The sequence below is a fragment of the Salmo salar genome, chromosome 06 (genome assembly GCF_965601325.2).
Source record: "Salmo salar chromosome 06, fSalSal1, whole genome shotgun sequence".
NCBI lineage: Eukaryota > Metazoa > Chordata > Actinopteri > Salmoniformes > Salmonidae > Salmo > Salmo salar.
This window is the reverse complement of record NC_138296.1, coordinates 3,072,722-3,090,793: the sequence shown is the minus strand read 5'-3', so window position 1 is coordinate 3,090,793 and position 18,072 is coordinate 3,072,722. Positions and strand designations below refer to the sequence as shown.

The 18,072-nt window shown below is 40.1% G+C and overlaps 2 protein-coding genes and 1 long non-coding RNA gene across 3 annotated transcripts in view; all 3 read right to left on the bottom strand.

The window, feature by feature from the left end:
• Positions 1–1,510: 1,510 nt before the first annotated feature.
• On the bottom strand, positions 1,511–4,348 carry LOC145879781 (uncharacterized). Its single transcript, XR_014392538.1, has 3 exons — positions 4,179–4,348; positions 3,947–3,993; positions 1,511–3,469 (listed from the first exon to the last, which is right to left on the bottom strand). It is a non-coding gene; the product is annotated as an uncharacterized LOC145879781 (long non-coding RNA).
• A 4,295-nt stretch (positions 4,349–8,643) lies between these two features.
• On the bottom strand, positions 8,644–11,561 carry LOC145879780 (NLR family CARD domain-containing protein 3-like). Its single transcript, XM_082976237.1, has 3 exons — positions 11,247–11,561; positions 9,128–10,892; positions 8,644–8,846 (listed from the first exon to the last, which is right to left on the bottom strand). Exons 1-3 carry the CDS (start codon positions 11,440–11,442, stop codon positions 8,657–8,659), a joined length of 2,151 nt encoding a protein of 716 aa, XP_082832363.1. The 5' UTR covers positions 11,443–11,561; the 3' UTR covers positions 8,644–8,656.
• A 206-nt stretch (positions 11,562–11,767) lies between these two features.
• The window catches only part of LOC145879779 (uncharacterized), a 59,393-nt gene continuing 53,088 nt past the window's right edge, over positions 11,768–18,072 (bottom strand). Inside the window, exon 6 of the mRNA XM_082976236.1 lies at positions 11,768–11,958. Within this exon, the coding sequence (XP_082832362.1) occupies positions 11,838–11,958 (121 nt within the window). The 3' untranslated portion in view covers positions 11,768–11,837. The remainder of the gene's footprint in view (positions 11,959–18,072) is intronic.

The window sequence follows — 18,072 nt, the reverse complement described above, 5'->3', positions numbered from 1 at the left end:
GATGTGACCGACCGGCTCAATTTGGCAATTAACTAAATGTGTGGTGTTTTTGGTTTATGTCAGTTTAATTGTTTGTTATGCTATAAATTGTTATTTTATGGATGTAAGTGATAAAATTAACTAGAAGATTGTATATTTTGCAATTCTGAGTAATTACTACTTTAGTAAGGAATTAAACATCATTCAGTACTACTGCAGTTGCTACATAATTCCAATAGATGGAAGCATAAGACCACAAATGACATTTCAGAAGATTAGTTTTCTCCCTGGATACACCACCACTTCCCCTCACAGGAAAACTCCTGTGTGAGCTTCTTTCTGTCCCTTTACACACTGCTAACGCAAGAGGAAGGACTGAAAAAGCATTTAACAGATTACTGTGAAGTAATATAATGATGATTCATGTTAATTATGACCTGTTTTTATGTGAAGAAGAAGGGCATGTTGAGGTAAATTTACTAACCGGGAGGGTTGAATGATGTAATTTATTGGTGGGCTGGAAGACGCACTCTTGTCTTTTCTGTTCCGAGGTTGTTTACTCCCAATATCAGATATTAAGATGATTTTTTATAATGCATGTATACTGAGGTTGAGGTTCTGACTAGTGATAATTTACCCGGGGTTCAATACCCGCTATAGTCACTATTTTGTTGCTCTCCCAAAAGCAACACAGCCCTAATACCAGATATATAGCTAACTAGAGTTACAATTTTAGAAAATCATGGGACATATAGTCTGGGGTTGCATGCTATTTTATGTCAATCATATTGCTGCTTTTAGCCTATAACTGATGCTTCGTGGTCTTATGCTGCTGTTACGCACGCCTCTATGAAGAGGGAACGCAACACCCTGCTACAACTCAACTCCCCGTGGAGGTAAAGAGGTATGGGACTGTAGGTGGAGGTATAGAGGTATGGGACTGTAGGTGGAGGTAAAGAGGTATGGGACTGTAGGTGGAGTGAAAGAGGAATGGGACTAGGTGGAGGTATAGAGGTATGGGACTGTAGGTGGAGGTATAGAGGTATGGGACTGTAGGTGGAGTGAAAGAGGTATGGGACTGTAGGTGGAGGTAAAGAGGTATGGGACTGTAGGTGGAGTGAAAGAGGTATGGGACTGTAGGTGGAGTGAAAGAGGTATGGGACTGTAGGTGGAGGTAAAGAGGTATGGGACTGTAGGTGGAGGTAAAGAGGTATGGGACTGTAGGTGGAGGTAAAGAGGTATGGGACTGTAGGAGTGAAAGAGGTATGGGACTGTAGGTGGAGTGAAAGAGGTATGGGACTGTAGGTGGAGTGAAAGAGGTATGGGACTGTAGGTGGAGGTAAAGAGGTATGGGACTGTAGGTGGAGTGAAAGAGGTATGGGACTGTAGCTGGAGTGAAAGAGGTATGGGACTGTAGCTGGAGTGAAAGAGGTATGGGACTGTAGCTGGAGTGAAAGAGGTATGGGACTGTAGGTGGAGTGATAGAGGTATGGGATTGTAGGTGCGAGTAAGGATGACAAAAGGCAGAGAATTTACCATTTACTGGGAATTTATTCCTTCACACGGTAAATTTGGGGAAAAGGGGCTGGACAGAACCAAAGCAAAGAAAGTAAATGTAGCCCTCTCTCCTATTTTACCTGCCTACCCACTACTTACCTAACTTAGCACCACCTGGTGACCTACCCACTACTTACCTAACTTAGCACCACCTGGTGACCTACCCACTACTTACCTAACTTAGCACCACCTGGTGACCTACCCACTACTTACCTAACTTAGCACCACCTGGTGACCTACCCACTACTTACCTAACTTAGCACCACCTGGTGACCTACCCACTACTTACCTAACTTAGCACCACCTGGTGACCTACCCACTACTTACCTAACTTAGCACCACATGGTGACCTACCCACTACTTACCTAACTTAGCACCACCTGGTGACCTACCCACTAGTGACCTAACTTAGCACCACCTGGTGACCTACCCACTACTGACCTAACTTAGCACCACCTGGTGACCTACCCACTACTGACCTAACTTAGCACCACCTGGTGACCTACCCACTACTTACCTAACTTAACACCACCTGGTGCGCTAACCAAAATACAGGGGGTGGTCCGCCCAGGTCTTTCCTAGTGTGTATAGACAATAAATGACTACGGGTATATGTATGCCCACGGGCCTCTTGCCTAAACACTCCCTAGGTGCCTTCCCCTTCCCCCCTGGGAACAAATGAAACATAATATTACGAACAATTTCACAAAAAAAACTCTGAGAAACACAGGACATCATTTAAGCTCTATCTGACTGAGCAACAAACTAACACAGAACATAACCATCAGCTGTGTGCGTGTCCAGTGTGTGTGTTTATGTCCAGTGTGTGTGTCCAGTGTGTGTGTGTGTGTGTGTGATTCCAGTGTGTGTGTGTGTGTGTGTGTGTGTCCCGTGTGTGTGTGTGTCCTGTGTATGTGTGTGTCCTGTGTGTGTCAGTGTGTGTCCAGTTTGTGTGTCATGTGTGTGTGTGTCTGTCCAGTGTGTGTGTAATGTGTGTGTTTGTGTTTTTGTTTTTGTTTGTGTGTGTGTCCAGTGTGAGTTTCTGTGTGTCCTGTGTGTGTGTCCTCTGTATGTGTGGTTCCAGTGTGTATGTCCTTTGTGTGTTTGTCAGTGTGTGTGTGGCCAGTGTGTGTGTGTTGTGTGTCCAGTGTGTTTGTCCTGTGTGTGTGTGTCCAGTGTGTGTGTTCTGTATGTGTGACAGTGTGTATGTGTGAGTGTGTCTGTGTGTCTGTGAGTCTGTGGCCACCGTGTGTGTGTGTGTGTGTGTATGTGTGTGTGAGTCCAGTGTGTGTGTGTGTGTGTGTATCAGTGTGTGTGAGTCCAGTGTGTGTGTGTGTGTGTATCAGTGTGTGTGTGTCCAGTGTGTGTGTGTCCAGTGTGTGTGTGTGTATGTGTCAGGTTATTATTTACAGGGACACTGAGGAGTCATCATAAACAAAAAACCCTGGATAGAGGGGCTCAGTGAATGTGGAGGTGAATGTGTACAGGTGGGTCAGTGTGTCAGAGGAGGCTCTATAGAAGGACAGAGTGCCGGCTGGCCAGTCCAGATACACTCCTACTCTGTGGGAGCTGGAGGGGCGGACGTCTATGATAGTGGAATTATCATTGTGACTGGCAATGTAACTGTTGTCAGAGCAGATCAGACTCCAGGACTTGTCATTACATCCAAGCCCGCAGTCCTTACCCCATCCTCTCCTGCTGATTCCTTTATATGTCACTCCTATATCGGCCCCCATTCTCCCACTCCACTCTGCCTCCCAGTAACAGCGCCCAGTCAGACCCTCTCTGCACAACACCTGTCTACAGCCCTCAAATCTCTCTGGGTGATCAGGATACGGCTGCTTCTCTTTCATACATGTCACCTTTCTGTTCTCCTCAGACAGAGAGAGGAGTCTGTTTACTGTGTTGAGGTCCAGTGTGAGATCACAGACATCTGGTGGATGAAACCAGACACAATATTAGAAATCATCATCATTCACATTAGAATGTTAACTCACTTTTCACTAATTCATTTAATGTAGATGTTTCTAGGTATCAAAAGGAGAAGTTAAGGTAACTTGAGACTTGTTGAATGATCATATGTTATACTGTATGGTAATATAAAACACACTTATTCCAATTAATTACACACACACACACACACACACACACACACACACACACACACACACACACACACACACGTACGCATGCATGAACATAAACACACATTTCTAATGTAACACACATACAGACACACACATTGTCAAAGCAGCTCTTTGTAATCTTTGGTGTCCCTGATTTCTGCCTCTGTAGAACTACAGCTGATATTTAATATGACCAAGTAAGTAATGATGGTGGTCTTTGACTATGACTTAACTTGCATTAAGATTTATTCTTAGTCATATTCTTCACAGCAGTCAACACTCACATTTTCTAAGCCCAGGTTTCATTGTGTACTCTCCACCATGTTCCACACTGTAGCGGTAAGCAGAATAACAGACAGTCATTGAGGGATACACCTGAACACACAAACACACACACACTCACACACACACGGTCAGCATATAACTTTGTCCAAGTGGTGTTAAGAATGTTTGTCTTAACTAGCCTGATAAGTCAAACATGTCTGATATGAACATTGACATAAACCCTCTACATACTTGAGTTTCTCCAGTCTGCAGTGTGGATCCTCCAGTCCAGCAGAGAGCAGTCTGACTCCTGAGTCTCCTGGGTGATTGTAGCTCAGGTCCAGCTCTCTCAGGTGTGAGTGGTTTGACCTCAGAGCTGAGACCAGATAAGCACAGCCTTCCTCTGTGACTAGACAGCCTGACAGCCTGCAAAGAGTCAAATCATATTAAAACCACACTGCTATTCTTTGGTGGTGAAAATAATGGCAGTATATTTTTTCAACATTTTCAGAAATATCAGTGTCCTGAAACCTGCCATATCTATTCAGAAATTAATCATCATTATAATTTACAATTTATCAAAGTATAGATTGTAGAGAGAAACATGTGTAGTGCAAATATTTGAGTAGACTGACCAGGCCAGTTTAAAAAGCAGTATCAGTCAAAAGACAGACAGTGAGGTATCAGATTTAGATTGTATTGAGTATACAGTCCACATCATATCTATTTTGACAGTGAAACTAACATTTTAAATGTGTCTCTTTTCTCCAACATTTCAGATCTCAGATCAAATGTTTCATATGAGGTGACAGTATATAATGTCACCTTTTATTTGAAGGTATTTTCATACATATCTGTTTCACCATTTAGAAATGAACACTTTATGTATCTAGTCATAAGTATTCTGATCAATTCACTCATAGTGTATTACATTAGTCAAAAGTTTAGTATTCGGTCTGATATTCCTTGAACACAATGACTACATCAAGCTTGTGACTCAAACTCGTTGGTTGCATTTGCAGTTTGTTTTGGGTTGTGTTTTGCCCAATATTAACTGAATGGTGGATGATGACTGGAGTCATTTTCTGTCTAAGTGAGTATGTTTCTAAACATGACAAAATTAATCCTGATGATGCCATGAGATGATGCCAAAAAATCATCAACGAATCATGAATAATAATGAGTGAGAAAGTTCCGGAGGCTACACATAACATGCTAACCTCTCACCATTACCAATAACAGAGGCTACAACAAAACATGCTAACCTCTCACCATTAACAATAACAGAGGATACAACAAAACATGCTAACCTCTCACCATTACCAATAACAGAGGCTACAACAAAACATGCTAACCTCTCACCATTACCAATAACAGAGGCTACAACAAAACATTCTAACCTCTCACCATTACCAATAACAGAGGCTACAACAAAACATGCTAACCTCTCACCATTGCCAATAACAGAGGATACAACAAAACATGCTTACCTCTCACCATTACCAATAACAGAGACTACAACAAAACATGCTAACCTCTCACCATTACCAATAACAGAGACTACAACAAAACATGCTAACCTCTCACCATTATCAATAACAGAGGATACAACAAAACATGCTAACCTCTCACCATTACCATTAACAGAGACTACAACAAAACATGCTAACCTCTCACCATTACCAATAACAGAGACTACAACAAAACATGCTAACCTCTCACCATTACCAATAACAGAGGGGGTATGATCTTTGTGCCTCTGTAACTTTCTCATTCATCATCATTCACGATTCATTCATGATTATTCATAATCATGATAGCATCCACATGAATGTAGAAGTGTTCAGAAACGTCTTCTATTCTTACTGACAATCCAAGTGAAGTGACTCCAAAATGACAGGACATTATTCACCATTCAGTTTCTATTAGGAAAAACACAATCCAAAACATAACCAAGACAAACTACAAATGCATTCAACAAGTTAGTAGAATCACAAGCTCAATGTAATCACTGCAGGCATGGAATATGGGACCAAATACTTAAATGATGACTACTTTAATACAATATAACTGAATTTGTCCAAATAATGAAGACATTTTCAAATGGGAGAACTGCATAAATGAAAGTGCTTTCATTTCTAAACGGTAGCACAGATATGTATGAAAACCTTTAAATAAAAGGTGACATTCTGTAATGTCGCCTAATATGAAACATTCTATCTCAAATCCAAAATGCTGGAGCATAGCGCCAAATTTAAAACTGTAAGTTTCACTGTCCAAACACATATGGTGTGGACTATGTGTTCCTGGTAAACACATGTGGATCTGGTGAACTGTTATCACTTGTTGACCAACTACAGGAATACTGACCTCAGAGTCTCCAGTTTACAGTGGGGATTCCCCAGTCCAGCAGAGAGCAGCTTCACTCCTGAATCCTTCAGGTCATTGTTACTCAGGTCCAGCTCTCTCAGGTGTGAGGGGTTTGACCTCAGAGCTGAGACCAGAGAAGCACAGCCTTCCTCTGTGACTCCACAGCCTGACAGCCTGCAAAGAGTCAAATCATATTAAAATCACACTGCTATTCTTTGGTGGTGAAAATAGTGGCAGTACATTTTTTCAACACATTCAGATATATCAGTGTCCTGAAACCTGCCATATCTATTCAGAAATTAATGTTTCATTATTATAAATGATCATAATATGACTTGTAGAGAGAGAAATGTATAGTGCAAATATTTGAGTAGACTGACCAGACCAGTTTAAAAAGCAGTATCAGTCAAAACACAGATATTGAGGTATCAGATTTAGATTGTATTGAGTATACAGTCCACACCATATCTATTTTGACAGTGAAAATAACATTTTAAATGTGGCTCTGTACTCCAACATTTTGGATTTGAGATCAAATGTTTTATATGAGGTGACAGTATATAATGTCACCTTTTATTTGAGGGTATTTTCATACATACAGTGCCTTGCAAATGTATTCAACCCCTTGGCGTTTTTCCTGTTTTGTTGCATTACAACCTGTAATTTAAATCGATTTGGATTTGGATTTCATGTAATGGACATACACAAACTAGTTCAAATTGGTGAAGTGAAATGAAAAAAAATCCTTGTTTCCAAACATTTCAAAAAAAAAAAAAAATTTTTTAAAGTGGTGCGTGCATATGTATTCACCCCCTTTGCTATGAAGCCACTAAATAAGATCTGGAGCAACTAATTACCTTCAGAAGTCACATAATTAGTTAAATAAAGTCCACCTGTGTTCAATCTAAGTGTCACATGATCTGTCACATGATCTCAGTATATATACACCTGTTCTGAAAGATCCCAGAGTCTGCAACACCACTAAGCAAGTGGCACCACCAAGCTAGCGGCACCATGAAGACCAAGGAGCTCTTCAAACAGGTCAGGGGCAAAGTTGTGGAGAAGTACAGATCAAGGTTGGGTTATAAAAACATATCAGAAACTTTGAACATCCCACGGAGCACCATAAAATCCATTACTAAAGAATGGAAAGAATATGGCACCACAACAAACCTGCCAAGAGAGGGCCACCCACCAAAACTCACAGACCAGGTAAGGAGGGCATAAATCAGAGAGGCAACAAAGAGACCAAAGATAACCCTGAAGGAGCTGCAAAGCTCCACAGCAGAGATTGGAGTATCTGTCCATAGGACCACTAAGCCGTACACTTCACAGAGCTGGGCATTTCGGAAGAGTGGCCAGAAAAAAAGCCATTGCTTGAAGAAAAATATAAGCAAACATGTTTGGTGTTCACCAAAAGGCATGTGGGAGACTCCCCAAACATATGGAAGAAGGTACTCTGGTCAGATGAGACAAAAATGTTGCTTTTTGGCCATCAGGAAAACGCTATGTCTGACGCTAACCCAACATCTCTCATCACTCCAAGAACACCATACCCACAGTGAAGCATGGTGGTGGCAGCATTCTTTGGGGATATTTTTCATCGGCACGGACTGGGAAACTGGTCAGAATTGAAGGAATGACGGTGCCAAATACAGGGAAATCCTTTAGGGAAACCTGTTTGTCTTCCAGAGATTTGAGACTGGGATGGAGGTTTAAGCTAAAGCAACACTCGAGTGGATTAAGGGGAAAAATGTAAATGTCTTGGAATGGCCTATTCAAAGCCCAAACCTCAATCTGTGGTAAGACTTAAAGATTGCTATACACCAGCGGAACCCATCCAATTTGAAGGATCTGGAGCAGTTTTGCCTTGAAGAATGGTCAAAAATCCCAGTGGCTAGATGTGCCAAGCTTATAGAGACTAATTGCTGCAAAAAGTGGATCTACAAAGTATTGACTTTGGCATGCTCAAGTTATCTGTATTTTTTTCTTAATTCTTGTTTGTTTCACAATAAAACATATTTTGCATCTTCAAAGTGTTAGGCATATTGTGTAAATCAAATGATAGATTTTTTGGAGGGGTTCTATTTTAATTCCTGGTTGTAAGGCAACAAAATAGGAAAAATGCCAAGGGTGTGAATACTTTTGCAAGCCATTGTACATATGAAAGTGCTTTCATTTCTGAACGATAAAACATATATAAACACTCTCAAAAAGTGACATTCTATCTCAAATCCAAAATACTGGATCATAGCACCAAATGTAAAACTGTAAGCTTGACTGTCCAAACACATATGGTGTGGACTGTGTGCCTGGTAAACACATGTAGATCTGGTGAACAATTATCACTTGCTGACTAACTACAGGAATACTGACCTCAGAGTCTTCAGTTTACAGTGGGGATTCCCCAGTCCAGCAGAGAGCAGCTTCACTCCTGAATCCATCAGGTCATTGTTACTCAGATCCAGCTCTCTCAGGTGTGAGGGGTTTGACCTCAGAGCTGAGACCAGAGAAGAACAGCCTTCCTCTATGACTCCACAGCCTGACAGCCTGCAAAGAGATCATCATGACTTCACAAACACACTGTTCATTTAACGAGTAGTGTAGAAGGACAACGGTAGATGCATTTTGTTTATTCTCTCAAACAACATATAGATTCATCTTCCATCTCCTAGAACTGTATGGTCATAATGTTACACTAATGTAAACATCAATTCAATTATTCAATATGTTTTTCAATATAATATTATTTTCATATTATAATACATATTTTACTCAACTTAATATTTCTTTCTGATGAATAGTTCTTAAATGTCATTTTATGTACTCACAGAACAGCTCTGGAGGCTTTGACCACTGGCAGCAGCCTCAGAAGACCTTCCTCTGATCTGGAGTATTTCTTCAGGTCAAACACATCCAGCTCCTTTTCCGAAGTCAGCAACACAAAGACCAGAGCTGACCACTGTGCAGGTGACAGGTTGGGTTTTGAGAGACTTCCTGAGCTCAGGAAGCTTTGGATCTCCTCCACTAGAGAATGGTGATTCAGTTCATTCAGACAGTGGAACAGATTGATGCTCATCTCTGGAGAGGGATTCTCCCTGATCTTCTCCTTGATGTACTTGACTGTTTCTTCATGGCTCTGTGAGCTGCTTCTTGACTTTGTCAGTAGACCTTGTAAGTGCTTCTGATTGGACTCCAGTGAGAGGCCCAGAAGGAAGCGGAGGAACAGGTCCAGGTTTCCTGTCTCACTTTGTAAGGCTTTATCCACAGCACTCTTGTAGAAAGTAACTTCAGACTTGTCTTTCGTTTGCAGTTTGTCCATTAGATTCTCATTGTTGTTGACGAATGAGAGGAACACATATACAGCAGCCAGAAACTCCTGAATGCTCAAATGCACAAAGCAGTACACCTTGTCCTGGTACAGAACACATTCCTCTTTAAAGAGCTGTGTGCACAATCCTGAGTACACTGAGGCTTCATTAACATCAATACCAGCCTCTTTCAGGTCTTCTTCATAGAAAATCAGATTGCCATTCACAAGCTGTTGAAAAGCCAGTTTTCCCAGTGACAGAATGCTCTCTTTATTCCAGTGTGGACCTGTCTCTTCTTTCCCAAAATACTTTTCATTCTTCTGTTTGGTATGAAACACCACAAGGTGTGTGTACATCTCAGTCAGAGTCTTGGGCATCTCTTCTCTCTTATGTTTCAGCATGTGTTCAAGGACTGTTGCAGAAATCCAACAGAAGACTGGAATGTGGCACATGATGTGGAGGCTCCTTGATGTCTTTATGTGTGTGATGATTCTGCTGGCCAGGTCCTCATCACTGAATCTCTTCCTGAAGTACTCCTCCTTCTGTTGGTCATTGAACCCTCGTACCTCTGTCACCTGGTCAACACACCCTGAAGGGATCTTATTGGCTGCTGCAGGTCGGGTAGTTATCCAGAGGAGAGCAGAGGGAAGTAGATTTCTCTTGATGAGATTTGTCAGCAGAACATCCACTGAGGTTGACTCTGTGACGTCCCAACAGATCTTGTTCTTCTGGAAGTCTAGGGGCAGTCGGCACTCATCCAGACCATCAAAGATGAACAGAAATTTGTACTTGTTGTAGATGGAGATTCCTGAATGTTTGGTTTCCATTGAGAAGTGATTGAGAAGTTCAATGAAAGTGTGTTTTTCCCCTTTCAGCAAATTCAGCTCCCGAAAAGGGAAAAAAAACACAAATTGGACATCCTGATTTGCTTTTCCTTCAGCCCAGTCCAGAATGAACTTCTGCACAGAGACTGTTTTTCCAATGCCAGCGACTCCCTTTGTCAGCACAGTTCTCATACGTTTGTCTTGTCCAGTTAAGGGTTTGAAGATGTCGTTACATTTGATTGGTTTCTCTGGTCTTGCTTGTTTCCTGGTTGTTGTCTCGATCTGTCTCAGCTCATGTTCATTATTGACCTCTCCTGTTCCACCCTCTGTGATGTAGAGCTCTGTGTAGATCTTATTGAGAAGTATTGGGTTTCCTTGTTTAGCGATCCCCTCAAATACACATTGAAACTTCTTCTTTAGATTAGATTTGAGTTCACGTTGGCAAATCACAGCAAGCTCATCTGAATGAAGAAATAACACAGGATATTAATATTACGTCAGTTTTAATGCCTAGAGTATTGTAGGACTGTTGTAAAGTTCAATTATAATAATTAACTGTCTATGTAAATGTGTAAATGTTCTCATGATGTATTACAGACTGGTGTGAGTGATTATATTATTATTGGTATTATTAATGTTGTCTCTCTCTCTCTCTCTCTCTAAATGAATCACCACAACACATCCCTGCTGCTACTTGATGAGGTCACTAGGTGTTGTGTTAAGGCTGCTTCAATACCATTGATTTACACAGGTACTTTAGCTACAGCTTTTAAAGGTTATAAAACAGCATTCAACATGAGGCAGACAGCTCTTACTTTTCTCCAGTGTGTCAACAAGCTCCTTCTGGTTCATTTTCCTCAGGAGGTGCAGTGTGATCTTCAGAGCCCCCTCTCTGGCACTGCTCTCCTGCTTCTCATCTTCAGCATCCACCACTTCCTTATCCTGCTTCTGACTCTCAAAGCCTCTGGCACTTGAGGTAAACAAAAACAAATGTACGTAACAGGACCACATACACTGAATATGTTGACCAGGTCTGTTTGATGACTCTGGGAAGACTGACCACTGATAATCTCTGACTGATCTCTCCTGTTGGTTTCTGTGGACAAAACATGAGATTACATCTCCTCATCCAGGGAGCACACACACACACACACACACCACACACACACACACACACACACACACACACACACACACACACACACACACACACACACACACACACACACACACACACACAGGAAGGGAATGTTGTGTTTGTTTAATATTGTTTTAGGTCTATGAAAATGGACAAAGGGATTAGCCTATGGATTATGAAAACAACAAAAATAAATGGGGAAATGGGAGAGGAGAAATGACTAGAGACAGTGTTGTTTAACTCACTGACCATGACCCATGAGTTCTTCTTACCTTTGTTCAGTAGAAAAGTCTCCCTCTATAAAGTATATAGGAGGTTCCATAGACTTGTCACTCTTCATGGACACACAGCTGGGAACAGGGGAGGCTGGTCTCTCCTGCTTGATTGGACTTCAACACAACAAAGACAAACATTACATCTCCCATCTACTCTGAGCTCAGATGGGGAAACATAAGAAGAGTTTCATTCCAAACCGCTTTATATCAATTTTCCCGAAATTCAGAGATAGTGAAAAAACAATCTAATCATGTCATGGGGTTGTTCAATGACATACATGTATTTGTTTAAAATCTATCCCTGTCACGTTCGTTGTAATGGATAGACCAAGGTGTAGCGGGTACGTGAATGCTCATTTTTATTCACCAAAAATAAACAAGAACACAACCGACAAACAGTCTTGTAGGCTCTCACAGCAGTACAAAGAAACAATCTCCCACAAACCCCAAAACAAACATACTCCTAATTATAGGACCTTCAATCAGAGGCAACGATAGACAGCTGCCTCCAACTGAAGGCCCCAACACCAATTAGAAAACATAGAAATACAACCAACTAAACAGAACATAGAAATAAACTAACATAGAACAATAACCAAAAACCCTGGAATACATACATCTAACACCCCTCTACAACACAACCACCCCGAACCATATAAAACAAACACCCCCTGCCAAGTCCTGACCAAATGATAAAAACAAATAACCCCTTTACTGGTCAGGACGTGACAATCACTTGATGGTTTCATTTCAGAGAGACAAATAATCATGTTTTTTTCTAAATGCTATATATCTGCCTCACTCTCAGAGAAATCAGTAGTACTGCTAGGTTTTATACAGTAATAATATATATCTGCCTCACTCTCAGAGAAATCAGTAATACTGCTAGGTTTTACACAGTAATAATATATATCTGCCTCACTCTCAGAGAAATCAGTAGTACTGCTAGGTTTTACACAGTAATAATATCTGCCTCACTCTCAGAGAAATCAGTAGTACTGCTAGGTTTTATACAGTAATAATATATATCTGCCTCACTCTCAGAGAAATCCGTAGGTACTGCTAGGTTTTATACAGTAATAATATATATCTGCCTCACTCTCAGAGAAATCAGTAGTACTGCTAGGTTTTACACAGTAATAATATATATCTGCCTCACTCTCAGAGAAATCAGTAGTACTGGTAGGTTTTACACAGTAATAATATATATCTGTCTCACTCTCAGAGAAATCAGTAGTACTACTAAGTTTTACACAGTCAAATGTGACCGACCGACTCAAATCGGTCTTACAGTATGTAGCAACATTTGAAATTGTGTTTTTTACTTTTTATAAAAGGAGACTCAGGGCTAGAAAATGGTATATCACAGTATAGCTTCCGTCCCTCTCCACGCCACAGGGACCCTCTGCAGACATCGACAACAGTCACCCTCGAAGTACCGTTACCCATCGCTCCACAAAAGCTGCGGCCCTTGCAGAGCAAGGGGAACAACTAATTCAAGGTCTCAGAGCGAGTGACGTCACTGATTGAAACGCTATTAGTGCACGCCCGCTACCTAGCTAACAATTTCACACCTGTTACACTATATAGACTCATGACTAGAGAATGGTATATGACAGTATAGCTAACTAGCTAACCATTTCACACCGGTTACACTATATAGACTCAGGGCTAGAGAATGGTATATCACAGTATAGCTAACTAGCTAACCATTACACACCAGTTACAATTTATAGACTCAGGGCTAGAGAATGGTATATCACAGTATAGCTAACTAGCTAACCATTTCACACCAGTTACACTATATAGACTCAGGGCTAGATAATGGTATATCACAGTATAGCTAACTAGCTAATCATTTCACACCAGTTACACATACACTACAGTTGAGGAACAATGGGAAAGTAATTCTGCTTTGAAGGTTGATAATCTTGTAACCTCACCTTTTACTGTGTTGGTACATACTGGAGAGCTTTTCTTTTTCTACAGGGCTGTTACTTTGGCAGATAACGTCACCCAACTAAATACATCGTTTTATATATAAAATTAACTAAATGTATGGTGATTTTGGTTTATGTCAGCTTCATTGTTTGTTAAGCTATAAATGGTTATTTTATGGTTTTAAGTGGTAAAATGAACTAGAACATTTTTCATTTTGCAGTTCTGTGTGATTACTACTTTAGTAAGGAATTACACATTATTCAGTACTCCTGCAGTTGCAACATAATTCCAATAGATGGCAGCATAAGACCACAAATTATATTTCAGAATGTTAGTTTAGTTCTCCCTGAACACACTTCCCCTCACAGGAAAACTCCTGTGTGCACTTCTTTCTGTCCCTTTCCACACTGCTAACGCAAGAGGAAGGACAGAAGAAGCATTTAACAGATTACTGTGAAGTAATATAATGACGATGCATGTTTATTATCACCTGTTTTTATGCTCATGTTTTGAAATTATACTTCAGTAATATAACGATTATCAATAAGCCTGAACATTAATTCAGTCACATCTGGTCAAGAAAAAAGTATTTTCCTAGTATATTCATTGTTAAATGCTCGCACAAGTAGTCATCTCTGCCCCTCCAAAAAGCTTGTGCTGTCAGCTGCAGCAAGCACTCTGCCTTTGCGTGCAAGCGAGGGGCACAATGAGGTAATTTTGATTACCACAAGGGTTGCATGATGGAATTTATTGGCTGGAAGATGCACTTGTCTATTCTATTTCGAGGCTGTTTAGTCCCAATATGAGATATTAAGAAAATATTTTATGATGAAAGTATACTAGAGTATAGGTTTAAGCATCTGACTAGTGATTATTTACCCTGGGTTCAATACCTGCTCTCATTACTATTTCTTTGCTCTCCGAAAAACAACACAGCCTTAAAACGAGATATATAACTAAATAAAGTAATGAGTGACCATTTTAGAAAATCATGGGACATAAAGTCTTTGGTTGCAATCTATTTTATGTCAATCATATTGCTGCTTGTAGACTATAGCTGATGCTTCATGGTATATGCTGCCATCTATTGGAAATATTTAGCAATTAAAAGTTCTTAATTCACGTACAGACATTGGTGAGGCAGCTGAGAAATAATGTGTATTTTTCTTGTTAATTCCTTAGATCAGTCTCAAACCTGCCCCACCTATCCCACGCCAATTGATGGACTTTCACATAGAGGTTACCAGGTCACCCAGTTCAAACCACATTAGAAAAATAAAACTAATGTGTCTTGTTTATCAAGTGTTCTGCCTTGAAACAATAAATATAATAATATAACAAAACAATAAAAGCTAAATGCTTAGACAGGTTTTACCATCCATCTAGTGTTCTAGGATACTTTACCCTAGAATTTGGGTTAGGGGTTAAGGCTAAAATAGGTTATACCTAGGGTTAGGGCTAAAATAGGTTATACCTAGGGTTAGGGCTAAAACAGGTAATTCGTAGGGTTAGAGTTTCTGTATAGCACTTTGTGACATCTGCTGACGTAAAAAGGGCTTTATAAATACATTTGATTGATTGTTAGGATTAGGGTTTTTAAGGCAAAAAACAGTATAGGTTTATAGCTCTCTTGCTCCTCCCTGCGGCCTTCTGTGGGTACTACATAACTCATTCGCGACACTTGCTAAATTCATAATCTGACGTAGGAACTGAGTCAGATCTACAAATCAATGAGCTAGACCTGTCCATTTGGTTAGAAACTCAGTGAACCTACACAGCTTTCGCTCAATTCGATGCCTAAAATTAAGATTTCGATGCATATCAAATTACCCAGCAGCCATTTAGAAACAACAAATCGTCAAAAAAAAAAAAAAATTTTTAATAAAAAAAGGAATTCTGGCTGTTTAAATCTGCAGCATCTTGAAAAAGAGGACAGGGACATGCATTTTGTTTAGGTTGTATACCTTTTTCTGAAAACAAATATGGTTAACAATGACCAGAAAATGTTTAACGTTTGATGGGTATCCGCCAGCCATCAGCTGAAGCATGAGTCACCACAAGGTGTACCCAGGTAAACAGTGAGCTTGCACACAAAGTACTTGTGACGCTGGTAATGGTAAGTCACCTGAGATAAGCCTACAATGTTAACGCAGGCAGGTCTTATTGATAACAATAGCGAAGCTGCCATTGTGATGCAGAACAATGAGCTGGGAATAGAACGTTCAGAAGGTGAGTTGGTGCCACGGTGCTCAATTAAACTAATAGGAGCTGGCAGGGTGAAAAATGCACTAAAATAAGGTCTGTTTTTTTGCGATGACTTCATAACCAGGGACATAAGGCAATATTATGATACTATTTTTCGGATAAAAACTAGTTAATTGCATCCGCCATGGGGCTCCATGGCGGATGCAATTAACTAGTTTTTATCCGAAAAATACGTTGTTAACAATATTGTTTATCATAAGGTACTGGGCTCCATGGCGGATGCAATGAACTAGTTTTAATCAGAAAAAAAGCATAGTCAAAATTGGAATGTGTCCAGCCTACTTGAGGCCCTATGAAAATAATATTCAAAAGTCCGGTCCTTGGACACAGAGGGGTTAAACACTAAAGTTACCGTCCATCTAGTGAAGAGAGGAGAACCGGACAGAGGTAGCCAGCATTCGTCAACGAGAGAGGGAGAAGCCCTCCACGGGATTTAACAGGTGGAAGAAACAACCAGGGAGCTCCATCGGTCCACAAAAAATACAGGCGGCCGGTGTACGTTTGACATGTTTGAACGAACGTAAATAGATTTTATTTTGACTTTTCGTTGTGACTTTTCCCTCCCCCGTCCTACATTTTGAGTAGCCTACCGAACGCACTAACAACATGGAACAACTTGGAGTTATTTGGACCTAAATTATGAACTTTGTCGAAAGAAACAACATTTGTTGTGGTCCTGGGATTCCTGGAAGTGCCTTCTGATGAAGATTATTAAAGGTAAGGGAATAGTTCTAATGTTATTTATGATGTTAGATGTCTCCAACATGCCGGCTAACTGTATAGCCTAGTGTATTTTTCTGAGCGCAGTAGTCAGATTATTGCAAAGTGTGCTTTCCCAGTAAAGTTATTTTGAAATCTGTCAATGCGGTTGCTTTTACGAGATATTAATCTATAATTTTTTGAATAACAGTTTAATATCTTATCCACGTTTTATAATGAGTATTTTTGTAAATTCACTGGCAGTTTTGGGGGAGACACATTTTCTCAACGACACGTGCCGATGTAAAATGCTGTTTTTGGATATAAATATGAACTTGATAGAACAAAAATGCATGTATTGTCTAACATAATGTCCTAGCAGTGTCATCTGGTGAAGATTGTCAAAGGTTAGTGCATAATTTTAGCTGGTTTTCTGCTTTTGGAGACGCCTGTCCTTGAATTGAAAATGGATGTTTGTACTTTTTTGGCTATGTACTGTCCTCACATAATCTAACTTTATGCTTTCGCCGTAAAGCCTCTTTGAAAATCGGACAATGTGGTTAGATTAAGGAGATGTTTATCTTTTAAATGGTGTAAAATAGTTGATTGTTTGAGAAATTGAAATTATTAGATTTTTGATGTTTTGAATTTCCCGCCTTGCTAGCAATCCCGTCAGTGGGATTAGGTTACCCTCGATCCCCAAGAGGTTAATTAAACACTTGAAATTCTTTTGATAGGGAATGTTCTGGGAACCTGGGATACAAAATGTAGATAAAGTTCTTAGCCTTCATTTGTCTAATGTAGTAAGAAACACGGTTCTGAAAGGGTGGTATGACTTTTGACCCCTCTGGTGACTTTTCCTTTTGTGGTCTGATCAGCCGCAATGAAAAGCCATTTGGATGGTGAATTTAAGGTCATTTGTGATACTGACTTTAAGGAAATTTGTAGAAATGATAATTATGATGGAGTTAAAGTTCTTAGACACAATTGATAATTTGAACCAACGAGAAGACAGAATGACGATTAGGGTACAATAATTTTTCTTTGTGGAGTAGTTCAGATTAGTCATTTTGATCTGATTATGTTATGTGAATATTGTTTGATAATTAGGGGTATTTTTTACATTATCTAGATAAGTTTATTTTCCCTTAGGAAGTCAGCTGTGGTTGTATTCAGTGGAAGAGATTTAACACAACAAGGCTGTGGAATTAATATAATAGTATTATTATATTTTGTTGTTGAATAAGTTTAGAACCTCTTGATGTTCTCCGTCCCGTATGCGGAATCAACATCCAGCGTAAAATCATTTCGCCATATTCATAA

Bases quoted from the DNA above. Each gene is read 5' to 3' on its own strand.
- LOC145879780 (XM_082976237.1), bottom strand. From the start codon at position 11,442: ATGTGGTCCTGTTACGTACATTTGTTTTTGTTTACCTCAAGTGCCAGA. The intron at 10,893-11,246 runs GTAAGAGCTGTC...TTCTTCATTCAG, and splicing joins TGTTGACACACTGGAGAAAA to ATGAGCTTGCTGTGATTTGC. The intron at 8,847-9,127 runs GTGAGTACATAA...ATCTCTTTGCAG, and splicing joins AAAGCCTCCAGAGCTGTTCT to GCTGTCAGGCTGTGGAGTCA.